Source organism: Humulus lupulus, chromosome 3 (genome assembly GCF_963169125.1).
Source record: "Humulus lupulus chromosome 3, drHumLupu1.1, whole genome shotgun sequence".
Classification (NCBI taxonomy): domain Eukaryota; kingdom Viridiplantae; phylum Streptophyta; class Magnoliopsida; order Rosales; family Cannabaceae; genus Humulus; species Humulus lupulus.
This window is the reverse complement of record NC_084795.1, coordinates 85078345-85096074: the sequence shown is the minus strand read 5'-3', so window position 1 is coordinate 85096074 and position 17730 is coordinate 85078345. Positions and strand designations below refer to the sequence as shown.

At 37.9% G+C, this 17730-nt stretch overlaps 1 protein-coding gene across 1 annotated transcript; it reads left to right on the top strand.

Moving 5' to 3' along the window:
* Window positions 1–230: 230 nt before the first annotated feature.
* Window positions 231–15789, top strand: LOC133822912 (E3 ubiquitin-protein ligase SPL2). The gene is made up of 6 exons (XM_062255383.1): window positions 231–771; window positions 13999–14100; window positions 14201–14371; window positions 14526–14647; window positions 14872–14991; window positions 15283–15789. The coding sequence occupies exons 1-6, from the start codon at window positions 400–402 to the stop codon at window positions 15572–15574; spliced, it is 1179 nt and encodes a 392-aa protein (XP_062111367.1). The 5' UTR covers window positions 231–399; the 3' UTR covers window positions 15575–15789.
* The last annotated feature ends 1941 nt before the right edge of the window (window positions 15790–17730 follow it).

The window sequence follows — 17730 nt, the reverse complement described above, 5'->3', positions numbered from 1 at the left end:
AAAGAAAGAGAAAAAAAGTAAATTACATGTGAGTAAGGTGTGTGAAATAGTATTTTTGTAAATTAAAAATTATAAAATAGTACAAAAGATAAAAGTAAAAAGAAGCTTACGGTAAAAATGAAAGAAATGAGCAATTTTAGCACTTTGGGTAAAAATCTCTTTATTTAATTCATAAAAAAAAAATCATCATAATTTCTTTTTAATTTAATCGATTAGCCCGTTACCTACAGAAACTATGTCCAAGCTTTAGGCCACACAAAGGAATTTCGTTTCTTTCATCTTCGAGTGTCTGCTTCTCTCTCTGTCTCCCACTTCCGCAAGAAACTACTGCCTCGTTGTTTTTGGAATTCATTTGTCAGGTAATTTTATTAATGTTAAGAGAGAACGACGACCACCAAAATGTCGTCGCAAGAGCAAGCCCTATTGTCCTTACTCTCCCACCTCGCCTTCTCCGGTGACGGTGCCGTCTTGGGCCTAGCCTTAGCCTACGCCGCCGTCCGTTCTATCCTCAAGTGCAGAACTACCTCCTCTGCCCTCAACAAGCTCCGCAAAGCCCCTTCAGTCAGAGTATCCGATCTTCGCTCAGTCATTGCCATCGACAATTCCGATATTTCGAACGAATCGCAGTCATCTGATGGCAAAATCTTGATCGTCCGCGGCGCTGTAGAGGCAAAATCGGTCATAGACGGCAGCTGGAAGAGCCTGAGGCCAAGCGCCTTGGTTTCTCAAGAATCTGGAGATAAAGCCGTTATCATTCAGAGAACTCAAACTGTAAGTGGCTGATTTTTTCTTGAATTACATTTCAGTTGAACTAAGATAAACTTATTTTTAATTTCTGTGCTGAGAATGGAGCTAGCTTATAAATTAGGATTTTTATTTTTTTTTGCCCCTGAAGGAAATAAGAAGAGGATAAGAGTAGGAGTAGCAGGTTGAATTTGAATATTTTGATGTTTATCGACAAGTGAACTAGGCACATGTACTGATCTTGTTGAATAGAGAAGTAGTAGAATCGTTTCTGGAATTGGAACGTTGCAAGAATGAAAAGGAGTTTTCCTAAATGATAATATCATAGAGAGGAATACATTCTTTTAGCACTGGCAGCTTCAATCGTGTATTTGAACATGGGTTGCGCGTAATATGTTTGTCAAAATGACAAGGTGAAATTAGCAAAATGAATTTTCCTTTTTTACATTAAGCCACCTATGTTAGGAGTTATTTACTCTGTACCTAATCCCTTAACTGTAATTAGTTAGTTGTTAATAGTTTGTTATTAGTTAGTTAAATTTACAGCTCGGTAAACTAATACTTCTTTGTAAATATATCTTGTTGTAATCTATTCTTCTTAATGATAATCATTTTCACACTTTAGTATTTTCATAAGATGGTATCAGTGCCTATCTGATTCTCTCACGTTTTTCCCCAAATTTTCTCTCGTTTCCCTCTTTCTTTTCTTGATTTCGTTCTTCATCAATTTTTCCTATGGCGACTTCTGTTGATCCGACTGGAGCCACTAATACAACCGGTGGTGTTCCTGCGACTACCGCTACATATCCAATGGGCGCTTCTGCTTCATCGTTCACTCTGATCATCGTCACTCATAATCTGTCCATCAAGCTCAATCATAATAATTTTCTTCTATGGCGTCCACAAGTGCCTAGTGCTATTAGAGGTCACAAGCTTCAGAAATTCATTGATTCTGATTTCGTTCTTTCGCTGAAGTTCCTTTCCAATGCCAATCGTGCTTCATCCATCGTCAATCCTCTGTATACGGATTGGGAGCAGCATGACTAATTGCTCTACACTTGGCTTCTCTCTTCGATGTCTGAACCTATTCTCACTAGAGCTGTTGGTTGCAACACGTCCTCTCGAGTTTGGAAAATTCTTGAAGAATATTATGTTACTCAGACCAATGCCAAGGTAGGTCAATTCCAAACTCAGCTTAAAAATTTCAAGAAAGGATCACTTTCTATTTGTTAGCTATATATATTAGTTGTTCATATTAACTGTAAATTAGCTATAAATTAGGACTAATTAGTTTCCTATTCTCTCATAGTTTCCTAGAATAACTTCCCTAGTTTGTATATAAATATATGTTTATTTCTCATTGAAATATAAGTGAATACAATTCTCTTCACCTCTTATTACATGGTATCAGAGCATTATTCTGTAAAATTCGAATTTTTTTCTTTTGGGGTTTTCCATAAACACAAATTAGAGTTTAGTCTATTTTTGGGTTTATTTCGGAAACCCTAGTTCTGTTGGTCTACTATTCTCACTACCCACACCAAAGGATTCCCCAGCCGCCGATCTCCATTCCCCATAAGTCCGGCCGCCAATTCCCCTGCGCATGGGCCCCACGCGTCGCCGCAAGTCGCAGTACCACCTCCCACGCGCCGGCGCATGGCATCGTCTCCGACGGCCCTTTTTGTTCCGTTTGGTCTCCACTGTGTTTCTGGTTGATCAGTGCTTCGTTTTTGCACACCTGGTTTCCGTAGTTGCAACTGTCAAGGTTTGTTCTAGGATCTTTGTTGTGATTCTACATTGGTTTTTCGTGTTTGCTGTTGTGTTTCTTTAAGGAGTTATGGCTGAGAATAAATCAGAGACGAAATCCGTGGTTTCATCGGATGTGGTTCCTATGATGTCTAAAATCACGGACCATAAACTGATTGGTTCGAATTATTTGGAGTGGTGTAAGACTGTTCGGCTTTATCTACGAGGTATTGACAAAGGTGACCACTTGACTGATGATCCTCCTAAAGAAAAAGATGATTCAAGACAGATGTGGCTCAGGGAGGATGCTCGCTTATTCCTTCAAATCCAGAATTCTATTGACAGTGAGGTAATTGGTTTGATCAATCATTGTGTGCTTGTTAAAGAACTAATGGATTATTTGGAAATTTTGTATTCTGGAAAAGGCAATCTCTCCCGTATGTATGAGGTGTGCAAAGCATTCTACCGTGTGGAGAAACAAGATCAGTCCCTTATGAACTACTTTATGTCCTTTAAGAAGATGTATGAGGAGCTTAATATGTTGCTGCCATTTAGCCCAGATGTGAAGGTTCAACAACGCTAGCGAGAGCGGATGGCTATTGTGAGCTTTCTAGCTGGGCTCTCACCTGAATTTGATTCTGTGAAAGCACAAGTTCTTTCTGGTTCTGATGTTTCCTCGTTACAAGATGTCTTTAGTCGTATTCTTCGCACGGAAATTACTCATTCTATTCCTCTTATTAGTACTTTGGTAAGTCGTAATAATTCTGTGCCTAGGAAATCTTCTATTCTAACTGGCCATAAGGAGGTTGTTCACAAGGAGTTGAAACTCGAACACCGGATTCTGGAGGCATTATATGGAACTACTATAAAAAGCTAGGTCACACCAAGTTTGAGTGTAGAAAGCTACAAGTTTGAGTGTAGAAAGCTACAGTTTAAAAATCAGCAACAACACTTTGTTAATGTTGCAAATACTACTGATGCCACTGATAAATCCGTCCTTATTTCTGCTGATGAATTTGCCAAGTTCTCACGATATCAGGAATCACTCAAGTCGTCATCTACTTCTGTCACTGCTATTGCCGATTCAGGTAAATCTAATACGTGTCTTCTCTCTTCACTCCAAATGGGTCATTGATTCTGGTACCACAGATCACATGACAGGTAATTCCCATCTCTTTTCCACTTTTCATTCTCACATTTCAACTTCTACTGTTACCTTAGCTGATGGGTCACCATCTTGTGTTCGTGGGTTTGGCACTATTACTCCTACACCCCTACTTACTTTGTCATCTGTTTTACATTTACCTAGTTTATCATTCAATTTGCTCACTATTAGTCAACTCACTCGTAATCTTAATTGTTGCATCTCATTCTTTCCCGATCATTGTTTATTTCAGGATCTTATGACGAAGAAGATTATTGGTAAAGGACATGAATCTGGAGGCCTCTATGTTCTTGATATACCGCCACCAACTTCTTTTGCTTGTTCAGGTGTCACTTTCACTTTTGAGGCTCATTGTCGATTGGGTCATCCGTCTCTTCCTTTGCTCAAGAAACTTTGTTCACAATATAGTAAGGTGTTTTCATTAGATTATGAGTCGTGTCAATTTGTCAAACACCATCGTCTTAGTTCGAGTCCACGAGTCAATAAACGTGCTAGTGTTCCTTTTGAATTAGTTCATTATGATATTTGGGGTCCTCCTCCTATTGTCTAAACTTGGATTCAAGTATTTTGTTACTTTTGTTGATGATTATTCTCATGTAACTTGATTATATTTAATGAAAAATCGTTCTGAGTTGTTTTTTATATTTTGTGCATTTTGTGTTGAGATCAAGAATCGATTTAATGTTTCTATTCGTACTTTGCGAAGTGACAATGCCAAAGAAAATACATTTGCTTTATTTCATTCTTATATGGTCTCTAATGACATGCTTCATGAAACCTCTTGCGTTGATACTGCATCCCAAAATGGTGCAGCAGAACGTAAAAACAGACATATTCTTGAAACTGCACAAGCCCTCTTATTTCAAATGCTTGTTCCTAAACATTTTTGGGCCGATGTCGTTTCTACAGCATGTATTCTTATCAATCGCATACCATCTTCTGTTCTTAATGGTGAGATCCCGTATAAAATTCTTTTTCCCGGCAAGTCATTATTTCCTGTTAATCCTAGGATATTTGGTAGTACTTGTTTTGTTCGAGATGTTCGTCCAAATGTCACCAAATTAGATCCCAAGTCATTGAAGTGTGTATTCCTTGGCTATTCTCGTCTTCAGAAATGGTATAGGTGTTATTGTCCAAATCTCAACAAGTATCTTGTCTCCATTGATGTTACCTTCATGGAAAACACACCCTATTTTTTATCTTCTTCTATTCCTACTCGTTAGGGGGAGGATGATGATGATTTGTTGGGATATTCTATCACTTCTTCTGTCCATGACCCACTTCATGAGGAATCTCCTATTTCTGAACCTATCTCAGACACTACTCACGATGAGTCTCCTATTACTTACCCTGTCTCAGCCACAACTCCTGACATGCCTCCGCCTCCCATTAAAGTGTACACCAGGCGTCTGCCTCTTGTTTCATTTCCTGCACCTGCTTCTTCGTTATCAGATTCGGTCCCAAGCAATGATCTTCCCATTGCGCTACGCAAAGGTAAACGTCAGTGCACTTATCCTATTTCTTCTTTTGTTTCTTATAATCACTTGTCATCTTCTTCTTGTTCTTTTATTGCTTCCCTTGATTCTATTTCGATTCCTAATACTGTTCGTGAAGCCATATCGCATCCTGGTTGGCATGATGCAATGATAGAAGAGATGAATGCTTTAGATGACAATGGTACTTGGGACTTGGTCGATTTACCTTCAGGAATACAGGCTATAGGGTGCAGGTATTCACTGTTAAGGTCAATCCAGATGGATCAATTGCTCGATTAAAGGCCCGTCTTGTTGTTAAGGGTTATGCTCAAACCTATGGAGTGGACTATTGTGATACTTTTTCTCCTATTGCTAAGTTGACATCTGTTTGATTGTTTATTTCAATGGTAGCTACTCATCATTGGCCCTTACATCAGCTAGATATCAAGAATGCTTTTCTTCATGGAGATCTTCAGGAGGAGGTGTATATGGAGCAACCTCTTGGTTTTGTTGCTCAGGGGGAGTCAGGGCGAGTCTGTTGTCTTCGAAAAACTTTATATGGTTTGAAGCAAAGTCCTCGTGCTTGGTTTGGTAAATTTAGTCAGGCTGTTGAGAAATTCCGTAGGTTGAAAAATAAGTCTGATCATTCTGTGTTTTATAAACGATCAATTGTCGGTATCATTTTATTAGTTGTGTATGTGGATGATATTGTTATTACTGGAAATGAGACTAGAGGAATCTCATCTCTTAAGTCCTTTATCCATACTTAGTTTCACACGAAGGATTTGGGGGTGCTCAAGTATTTCTTGGGAGTTGAGGTAACTCAGAGTAAACAAGGTATTTTTCTATCTCAAAGAAAATATGTCTTTGATTTGTTAACTGAGACAAGAAAATTGGGAGCAAAGCCTTGTAGTACTCCAATGAGTCCTAATGTGCACCTTACAAAAGATGGGGAACTATTTGAAGATCCTGAAAGATATCGCAGGTTGGTGGGAAAGTTGAATTATCTTACCGTGACTCGTCCAAACGTTGCATTCTTAGCTAGTGTTGTCAGTTAGTTCAAGTCATCTCCAACAATTCATCATTGGGCATTGTTAGAGAAAATTTTGTGTTACTTGAAAGGAGCACCAGGACGAAGTATCGTGTACGCAGATCATGGGCACACTCATATTGAGTGTTTTTCAGATGCAGATTGGACAGGTTCTAAAGTGGATAGAAGATCCACTTCAGGTTATTGTATTTTTGTTGGAGGGAATTTGGTCTCTTGGAAGAGTAAGAAGCAAAATGTTGTGTCACGATCAAGCGCAGAATCAGAATATAGGGCTATGGCACAGTCTGTGTGTGAGGTAATGTGGATCTATCAGCTATTGACTGAAGTAGGACTTAAGACTTCAGTACCAGCAAAATTATGGTGTGATAACCAAGCTGCTCTTCATATTGCATCTAATCCTGTGTTCCATGAGCGGACTAAGTACATCGAAATTGATTGTTATTTTGTTCATGAGAAAATTCAGCAAGACTACTGAGGAGGCTTTCTAATTAGAAGAAGGGAATGAATGGGGATGGGCTCTGTTGCCGATATTGGTCCTTAAGTCTAATAGAGGTATGGTGGCTAGGGCAGAAAAAGGAAAGCAAAACAGTTTCTAGTAAGACCAATCGTTTGAGAGTTGGAGGGCTCACATTAACACCAGTGCCTAATACTAGAAACTAACCCTTATAAAGAGTGTAACGGACTAGGGGGACTCTCAGTTCTAGTTTCCCCTTATTTTCGAGACGCCCTTTCCAAGCGCAGGAGTCGTGCAAGGCTAATAAAAAAAAAGAATGTTGTTGCCGGGGGTGAAAGCCCGCTATTTACCTTGGTGCATTAGTGGAAAGTCAAATGAATGCCTTATGCAATCAAATATGAAAGGGGTTCTTACTGATATGTGAAGACCGGCGAACAACTAGGGGATATCTTTACAAAAGCATTAAATGGGGTGTAGGTTGATTATTTTTGTAACAAGCTGGGTATGATTAACATATATGCTCCAGCTTGAGGGGAGTGTTAGCTATATATATCAGTTGTTCATATTAACTGTAAATTAGCTATAAATTATAACTAATTAGTTTCCTAGAATAGCTTCCCTTGTTTGTATATAAATATATGTTTATTTCTCATTGAAATATAAGAGAATACAATTCTCTTCACCTCTTATTACACTATTCATGACTTTTTACTCCGTATCAAAACTCTTGTTGATAAACTTGGATCGGTTGGTCATGTTCTCACCACAAAAGAACACATCGCTGCTATTTTAATGGTCTCCCTTCTGATTATGATGTTTTCATAATCTTTGTTAATTCTCGTTCTCAACCCTATATTGTTGCTGAAATTGAGTCTCTTCTGTTGGCTCAAGAGAATAGATTCGAGAAAAATCATTTTGAATTAGATTCTTCTGCTGTTGTTGCCAAATATGTCTCAGTCTCCAGGATTTCAGAAGAGAGGAGGTTTTGGTAATCATTTTTCCACTCCTAGTTCTTCTTCTACTTGTGCTAATCCTACTCTTTCCTCTACTGGTGCTGGATCATGTAGAGGATCTTGGAATCCCTATGCTACAGGTGGCAGGGGCAACTTACTTCAGGCAATACTCATTCCACTTCCAGAGGTGTTTTCTCTCCTCAAAATGGTGGTAGACTGACTTGCCAATTATGCTTCAGGCCTATTCATGTTGCATCCAAGTGTTACCTACAATTTAATAAGCCTCCTTCAACTATGTCTGCCATGATAGCCTCTGCTAATGTGGTCAATGACGCCTCTTGGTATCCTGACTCTGGAGCAACCAATCACTGCACAAATGAAAGGAAATTTGATGCAGAAACAAGAGTACACTGTACCTGATAAGCTACATGTGGGTGATGGTGCTGGCCTCATGGTTAACAATGTTGGTAAGTCAATGTTTCAATCCCCTTTCACCTGAAAATTCTTTGTTCTAAATCAACATCTTCATTTTCGTAAAATCACTAAAAACCTCATTAGTCTCAATTTGCAAGAGATAATAATGTTTTTTTTTTTAATTCTATCCTGACCATTGTCTTGTTAAGCATCAGGTTACCAAGGAGGTTTTGATGCAAGGTCTTCTCAGTAATGGCCAGTATGCTTTTCCTTCCACAAATGTTCGTTTTCTCAAGTCTTTAGTGTCTAGTCTCTCATCTCTCAGTCTTTCATCTCCTACTCCTTCAACTATCAATCCTTCAAATTCTTCAACTTCATTTCATACCAATTTTTCTGATACTTCTTGTAATAATACTGATAAAAATGAGTTACAGTTACTTTCTCCTGCTTCTAATTTTCATTTGTGGCATAATAGATTGGGTCATCCATTTGCTCAAGCTGTTAAATCTGTCTTGACAAGTTGTAATCTTCCTTTCATTAATAAAACTTCAGCTGATTTTTGTACTGCATGTTGCCAAGGCAAAATTCATCAGCTTCCTTTTCTATTCATACCTTAATATACTCAGCCCTTGCAACTTATCTATTCAGACCTTTGGGGTCTAACTCCTGTTGTATCATCCAATGGGTACAAATACTACATTCATTTTATTGATGCTTATTCTAGGCATACTTGGGCCTATCTTTTACTAGCTAAATCAGATGCCTTACCCACATTAAAAATAAGGTTGAAAATGAATTTAATTGTAAAATCAAAGCCTACAATCCAACTGGGGTGAATTTCAAGCCTTTACTCAATACCTTCTTGACCATGGTAATCACCATAGGCTATCTTGTCCCACAACTCATGAGCAAAATGGTATTGCCGAGCGAAAGCTTCGATACTTAGTTGAGACCTCCCTCACTCTTCTCGCAAAGGCATCCATGCCCTTGAAATATTGGGATGAGGCTATTCAAACCTTGGATTTTCTCATCAATAGACTCCCCTCTATTGTTCTTTCGAGCTCCACTCCATATCAGGTTCTTTTTCATAAACTTCTTGATTACAGTTAATTAAAAAATATTGGCTGTGCTTGTTTTCCTAATACTAGACTCTATAACACCCATAAACTTGATTTTAGATCTGTTGAATGCCTTTTTTGGGATACAGTTTAAAGCACAAAGGGTACAAGTGCCTTGCTCCTACAAGTCATTTATACATCTCGCGTGATGTTATTTTCAATGAACTTGTCTTCCCTTTTGCTAAATCCAATTTTGTCTCATCTTCTTCTACATCTTCATCTAAGAATCTTCCTACCTCAACTTTTATTCCTCTTCAGTCTTCTATATTTCCAGCTTCCACTTCTCAAGTTCCACTTCCTAGAACTCGTGGTCAATCTCCTCATACAGTTTCTCATTCGCTGCAATCATCTCAATTTGATTCACCATCTTCCACCTCTCCGCAAACTCTGCGTGCCACTGTGTCTTCTCCCACCTTACCACCTCACTCTTCTCCACAGACTACACATGTTCCATCTCTTGCTGAGACAATTCCCACTGCCTCTATTCCTCTACTAATATCCAACATCAAGAGTCCCATTCCACTAATATCCAACATCAAGAGTCCCAACTCACTTTTTCCAATCCTGTTGTGTCACACCCCACTGAGCTACCAACATCATCATTACAAGGTTCAACTAACCCTCACAATATGGTTACTAGGTCCAAGGTAGTGTATACAATCCAAAAGTTTACATTGCTTCCAAAGAACCATTGTCTATTTCTAATGCTTTGCAAGATGTTGCTTGGAGGTTTGCAATGACAGAAGAGTTTGAGGCTCTTCAAAGAAATCAGACTTGGACTTTAGTAGACTTTCCACTTGAACGAAGAGCTATTGGTTGTCGCTGGGTTTTTAAAGTCAAGGAGAACCCATATGGGAGTGTCTTAAAGCACAAATATCGCTTGGTTGCAAAGGGCTTCAGTCAACAATTTGATTTTGATTATACAGTGGCTTTTAGTCCTGTAATGAAACCATCCACCATAAGGGTAATTCTAACTATTTCTTCATCTCATGGTTCGCTTATTAAGCAGCCAGATGCCAATAATGCTTTCTTGAATGGTGTTCTTCAAGAAGTATTAATGTGCCAACCACCCGAATTTGAGGATACCACACATCCAGCCAAAGTTTGCAAGCTTCACAGAGCTATTTACGGTTTGAAACATGCCCCTTGGGCATGGTTTGACAAATTCAAGGATGCTTTGCTGACTTTTGGTTTTCATGGGGCTCGGTCTAACCAATCACTTTTTGTTAGAATTACTCCATCTTATACTACTTTTGTTCTTGTGTATGTAGATGATATTTGTAATGCCCTACTACCTTAGAGCCATTACTAAGTGAGCTTTAAAATGTGCAATTAACTCGCTAATCGAGGTTTTAGGACAAAAGTGTAATTAAACCATAATCAGAGTCATAAACTAGAGAATAAATCTTTCATTGAAAATAATAAAACGTTTAACATTTGGGATTCCAAAAGATTGTTTAGAAATATTTACAACTAAAAAATATGACCGAAGTCGACTAAACGACAAAACTTAAGCCTAGTACAAACATCCCCCAAAAGTACCCCTGGCCGTGGCAGCCAGGCAGACCTGACATGTACGCGCCACTCGTCACGCTCACCATACTCAAGGTTGATCGGTTTTCCCCTTGCCTTTACCTGCACCATAGAGCACCCGTGAGCCGAAGCCCAGCAAGAAAACCCTTACAAGCAGATAATATATGCATATCAAACACTTAACATAAAATCAAGCCATCATCAGGTTTTTCACGTACGGCCATGCCGTCCCAGGCGCTTTACCAGGCCCTGGGTTCGTGGTCTACACAGTGAGGATATCCCAGGTATCCTTTGGGGTCTCGCCCTGGCAACTCGCACCCCGCGTGCTAAACGCTGCTCCCGGCCCCTTGCTGATCTAGGCCTTCGCCGTTTCCGGCCTTTGCCGTTCCCGACCATCGCCGTTCCATCATTCATATACACACATAATATAACTAAACAGATATTCAAACACATAAAAATTCTATCAAAGAGCCACGCCCTGCAACACAGTCATATAGGGTCGAGCCCTGCAACACAAGCTCTATGGGAACAGTAGTTTTCTTACTTGCGTCCTGAGCTTTCCAAGCACCGATGTCCCGAGCACAGTTCCCTAGTCCGAGCATCGCCGAAACCCTAGTCACAACACATTAACAATATCCACCCATCAAGTTCTTATCCAGTAAATAGCTTTGGGTCATAATTCTAATCTCCGGAATGTTGAATTCTATCAATCTGGGTGATAAAATCCGTATCGAGCCTTAACTATTGAATTCCCGAGCCTAAAACCTCTCTAGAACCCAAAAATGCACTAAGCGCCGCGGCACTAGGGACTCATGCCGCGGCCCCCAGCTCAACCTGAGGCCCTGCCTCCAAAGGATCCCTACACGCGCCGTGGCCCTTCTTGAAGGGCGCTGCAGCGTGCCTTCAATTTCAGACACCCCAAGTTCTAAGGGGTCGCAGCTCAGCAAGAACAGCGCCGCGGCCCAACCCCTCGAACCCAGAAAAATCCCATATTTTCTCTTCTAAAACCAAGCCAATTATCCACATAATTAGCCTAACAATCCAAACATTCAACATGGAAGTTATTCTATGGATTCAGCCACAAAACACAACAGGTATTCAAGCTTAAAACCTCATCAAACCCAAAGATGATTCCTTACCCACACACATGCAATATTCTAACATCTAAGCAGAAAACCAACTGCAATTCAACACAACTCAACATGTTAAAGAAACTTACCTTGGACAGAAATGAATCCCCAAAACAATTCTCTAAGCTCCAAGCCCTCTAGCTCCCAAAATCCCAGTTGAATTTTCCTTAGTCTTTGAGTAATTCTCCAAGGTTTTCCCCTAGCTTCCAAAGAGGAGAAGACAAAAGAGAGATAGAGAAGAGGACAGGGTCGGTTTAGAGCTTTCTATGGGTTTCCCATATTTGTTTTATTTAACTTAAGTCTATAAGGTTACCTTAAGGCTCGGGTACCAAAAACGTCCCCGAGGGCAAAATGGTAAATTTCTCAAATATTTTCTCCTAGGCATTCTAACCTCAAATATATCTCCAAATATTTATTTTCATAACCCAATAATCCCATAAAATGTCTATTACCCAAAATACCCCTCTACTTGTCCCGAGTTGGATTTTCGACCCCGTTGTGACTTTCTAGCTAACCGCCCCTTAGAACTGTCTCGGGTCGTGCAACACAGATATATCACAAGTATATTACAATTATCATATTTATACCCTTAACGAGCTAAAATTACAATCATGCCCCTAATAACCGGACGGGGCCCACATGCATATTTAATTCACCTAAACATGCATCACTAATCACATATTCACACAAATTCACATATTATAATAATAATTTACTTATTGCCCTCCAGACACGCTAATCAAGGCCCTAAGCCTTATTAGCAAATTTGGGTCGTTACAATATTCTAGATCCTGGAAGCTCAATCACTGAAATTAATATTCTGGTCTCAAATCTTAATGCTTCTTTTGCTTTGACGGACCTTGGAGAAGCTAGTTACTTTCTTGAGATTCAACTAAGACTGATTGTGGTCTTTACTTTGTAGAGCCAAGCTACAGTTTGCTAATCCTCTGCCCACACCCATGACTGGTGGTGAAAAGTTATCAGCATATGGTAGTGATTTGGTTCAAGATCTCAAGTTATACAAAAGTCTTGTAGGTGTCTTACAATATGCCACTATTACTAGACTAGAAATAACGTTTGCTGTCAACAGTCTCCTAGTTCATGCACAAACCTCTTGAGTCTCACTGGAAACCGGTTAAGAGGTTACTCAGATACATTAAAGGTACTTTGAACCTTGGTTTGCATCTCCAAAAATGTTCTCCTTTGGATCTTATTGGGTTCTGTGATGCTGATTGGGCTTCGGACCCTGACGGCAGACGCTCTACTTCAGGATTTTGTGTTTATCTTGGCTCTAACTTGATCTCTTGGTCCTCTGAAAAGCAACATAGTGTTTCGAGATCTAGTACAGAAGCTGAGTATAGAAGTCTTGCAAATCTTACAGCAGAAATTACTTGATTACAGTCTCTTCTTTCTGAGCTGCATATTTCACTCTCTAAACCACCTATAGTGTCGTGTGATAACCTTAGCACAGTATTGGTGTCTGCCAATCCCGTTCAACATGCTCGCACAAAGCATATTGAACTTGATTTGTATTTTGTTCGTGATAAGGTTGTAAACAAGCAGCTAGTTGTGAAGCATGTGCCTTCGACCGACCAAACTGCAGATATTTTTACTAAGGTTCTTTCTGCTGCCAGGTTTCTTCTTCTGAGACACAAACTTAGAGTTGAGTTACTCCCCACTCTAAGTTTGAGGGGGGATGTTAGGAGTTAGTTACTCTGTACCTAATCTATTAACTGTAATTAGTTAGTTGTTAATAGTTTGTTATTAGTTAGTTAAATGTACAGCTCAGTATACTAATATCTCTTTGTATATATATCTTGTTGTAATCTATTCTTCTTAATGAGAATCATTTTCACACTTGAGTATTTTCTTAAGATCCTACCCATTTTGTTGCACTGTTTTAAAGCAAGGTTTCGCAAAATATTCAGCAAAAAGTGTCACGGTTAATGCTAGGATTTAGTGTCTTGAAATGCATATCAATTTCATATACAAAATTAGAAGGACAAAGCTATCCTATAGTGTCGTTATGTACTATTTTCTAGCACATTACTTATTCCAGAAAAGACTTAAAAAGTTTATTTTTGAGATTACAGAGGAAATGATCATTCCCCCCACTCTCGATGTTTCTCATTATGATTCATATGGCTCAATAAGCTAAATATTTTTCAATTTCTATGCTCTATTTAGTGAGTTTATGTTTGTCTGTGCCGTACAGTGCATATACAATGAATGGAAAGGATTTTTTGGATGGACTTCAGATTTACGGTCCATATTTGCGAGGTCCTGGAGAGAACAAGAATCCACCTTATTACGAACGGTTTGTCAATATGTTTTACTTCTAGTCTTTTTCTAGTTTGTTACACAAAGGAAGTTGATATTAGTTGATCTAGTATCTGTTTTTGTTTTTATCTCTGCAGGTTCCTTTCATTCTTGTTGAAGGTGGAAAATGGCCAACTTCAGACTTCATTGTTGTGAATATGGATAAATCGAGGCATCCCTTACCTCTCACTACAGTTTATCATCAATTGCAGCCTGTTAATGCATCTCCTTACACATTCCTACAGGCACTTTTTGGTCATGAATTCCCTGTGAGTGTGCTGCTAAACATAATTTTTGCTTGCAGATTCTCAAGTTTAACATACTTTAGGGCCTCCCCTTATATTTTTTTATCTTTGTTTTTGCTTTTAAATTTCTTGATATCTTGTGAATTTTTCATTATAGTTATTATTATGTTTATTGAAGGTCGGTCTACTTGATGAAGAGAAAATTCTTCCATTGGGAAAAGATATCACTGCTGTTGGAGTATGCAGTTTTAAAGATGGAACTCCTGAAATCAATTCGTGCAAGGATCTTCCCTATTTTCTGTAAGAGGATTTGCTTCAAGACAATTGTTTGTACATTGATTGTGCTAGATGATGATCCTTTTTAGCATTCACTAACTTTCTTATTTTCTTCATTTCTGATAAACTGTTACCCCTTGCTGTAAAAGGATTGAAATTTGATACTTCTAATTGACCGCAATTTGTGATTCTTTTCCACTTGAGATGCATCTTGTATTTAGTGGAGTAAGTGGTTGTCTCTTTTCCAGGACTGAAATGACCAAGGATGAGATGGTTGTGGATCTTGCTTTCAGTTCCAAAATTCTGTTGTTGAGCAGTGTTGTCCTTGGTTCTCTATCAGTTGGAATTCTTGGTTATGCTGCTGTGAGGTAATACCTTCCACTTGATAAGTATTGCTTCTTGCTATTCTTTTTAAACTTGGTAGATTTCATTATTTCTTATATGTCTGAGCAACCCACCCTCTTCTAATTTCTCTTCAATTACTTCCAAACTAACACGAGGTTTACCTGTTCCTTGTGATTAACTCCTTCCTTTTCTACCTGCGAAGTTTTAAGTTAGTTCGTAGCTTGGCATGTTAAAAAATTTTGAATGAAATATCAAGGGTTTTGATGATATTTGAGCTACGATATGTAATCCTACATATTGACCATCACTTACAGGAACTGGAATAAATTGAAAGAGTGGAGGCAACGAAGGCGGCTGCAGCAACCAAACCCTCCTGCTAGTGATGATATTGAATTTCACATCTCAGAAGAGGAGGATACAACAGATGTTCCAGATGGACAGTTGTGTGTCATCTGCCTGACTAGGAGAAGGCGATCAGCATTTGTTCCGTGTGGGCATCTAGTATGTTGCCAAAGCTGTGCCATATCAGTTGAACACGCGGCTGCACCAAAATGTCCCCTTTGTCGTCAGGAAATCCGCTCTTCAGTGCGGATTTATGATTCTTAGAAAGAAATTGACATGGATGCCTCAGGAGATGTTGTAAATATCAAGAGTGAGCTGCCGTGCCATTTGCCCTTCTTCTTTTGTGAATGGTACGTATTTAGTCAATAGTAGAAATACTAGAAGCATATGTCATTGCTCATACTGTATAGTATCCTTTCTAACATTTCAGACAACAATTTGCCAAGGAATGATATATTTTATAACATCTTTTCTCACAAGTCTAAAAGCGTATGTGAAAAAAGTACTAAAAGATATTTGATAAATAGTATTTCAAACCTCAAACTAATTTCCATTTCTCAGAAATATAAATATTACATAAAAGATATTAGTATTATGTCAATACTAATATAATATCAAAATAAATGTGCAGTACAGGGCTATACAAAAGTTTATTTAGGCTGCTTAACCTAGCCTAAAATGAACGGATTCTATTTTCAACAATTCTTAGGTTGGGTTGTAGGTTGAATAAAAACAATTCAACTAAAAACGACAATTTTAGTTAAAACGACGAGCTTTGATTGAAAACGACAGCATCTTTCTAATAACAATATCTTGGTCTTTGTGCTCAAGTTGAATTCTCGGTTTTAAAAATTATTTTGAAAATGATTCCTAAATCTTAATTTGGTTGAAATATTATATAATATGATTGAAATGTTGTGATATTATGAATTGATTAATTTTAATAATTATAAACAAAAATTATATTTCAAAATAAAAGCTAAAAAATTAAAATGATTTATATACTATTTTGGGTCCATGTTTAAGTTAAATTTTAGGATAGACCTTTTTTAAAAAAAAATTATATTTTGAACCCTATATTTTTTTTTTCAAATGATTAAAATTAATCTTCTAAATTTGAATTTTGTTTAAATTAATTATTAATATGAACAAACTACTCATGGTTGATGTGGAAGTCCAACATCTCATGCCAAATCTGCTTAAAGCTTGCTTACTAATGCCCACATCCATGATCATCTACTTGCGCCCATGTCCATTGTCTACCTGCAGCACAAATGGTTTTCCATTTATATCAAAAACACGTTCTTCTTTCATATTGTGCCAAAAATAATTAAACAGCCACTTTTAGAGCCATTAATAATTCTTTGTATCTCAAATTGTATTTTATATTTGTTCGTACTTAGTTGCTGTGTAAAACCTCACCATTCTAGAGGCAGCAACTATACATCTTAGAAGAAACTTTTGATGGGCACATGGCTATGAACATTGGATGTTTAGGAAATTTGATTTTTGTATTTAATTTCGAGTTTGATTTTTCATTTTAAGTTGGACTATTTGCAGCAAAAGTACTTAAGGTATACAAAATGTTACACTTAAATACTCATTATTTTTTTATGACAAAAGTACTCAAGTTCAATTTTTACTTGCACTGTTGATACCTGTCGTACCATCTAACAATAAAGTTAAATGCACTTAAATTCTCAAATTATTTTTTATTGAGTATGCATTTTTTTTCTATCATGTCATCTTGCCAAAGTGACTAGAGTATTTTAGTGAGTTGGTTTGCTTTTATCTCTGATTAGGTGAAAGTTAATATTGATGAAAGTGAAAGTTAATATTGATGAGAGTGCTTGTGGTAAACCATTCTTGATTTTTTGTAAATGATATCTTTTGTAACTCTTAAAACTTTACTTTTGGATGTTAAGCCTCTAAGAATGGAATTGGTTGGTGTTATTTTTTTTTTGAAGAAATAGAATTTCTATTAATCAATTAAGTTAGAAGTTCAATACACGTCAAAAAATCTCAAATAAGCAAATACTAATTTCATAATGAGGCGACCTGGATTAACTTACCAAGCATAATCTAGACAAACTGGCCTTTAATAGATAAGTAATTAGATGGATCAGGGAGCCTGAAAGAAAACCTTAACACCATAACTTCTATAACTAGAGATAAAAATTGGAACTATAAAATGGCAATAGCCAAACTATGTCAACGAGACGAGGGCGAAATCATCATTATTAAATGTAGGCAAAATTAGCACTAATAGAAACAAACCAACACAAATACAATAGCCAATCACATATAGAGCAGTAGACGAAACCCAAAGTACCTATCAATCAGACAAAGATCCCCTCAGATTTGACAAGGGGTGATAGAATCACTATCAGAGCAACACAAAACTGGACAAAGTTTTAATC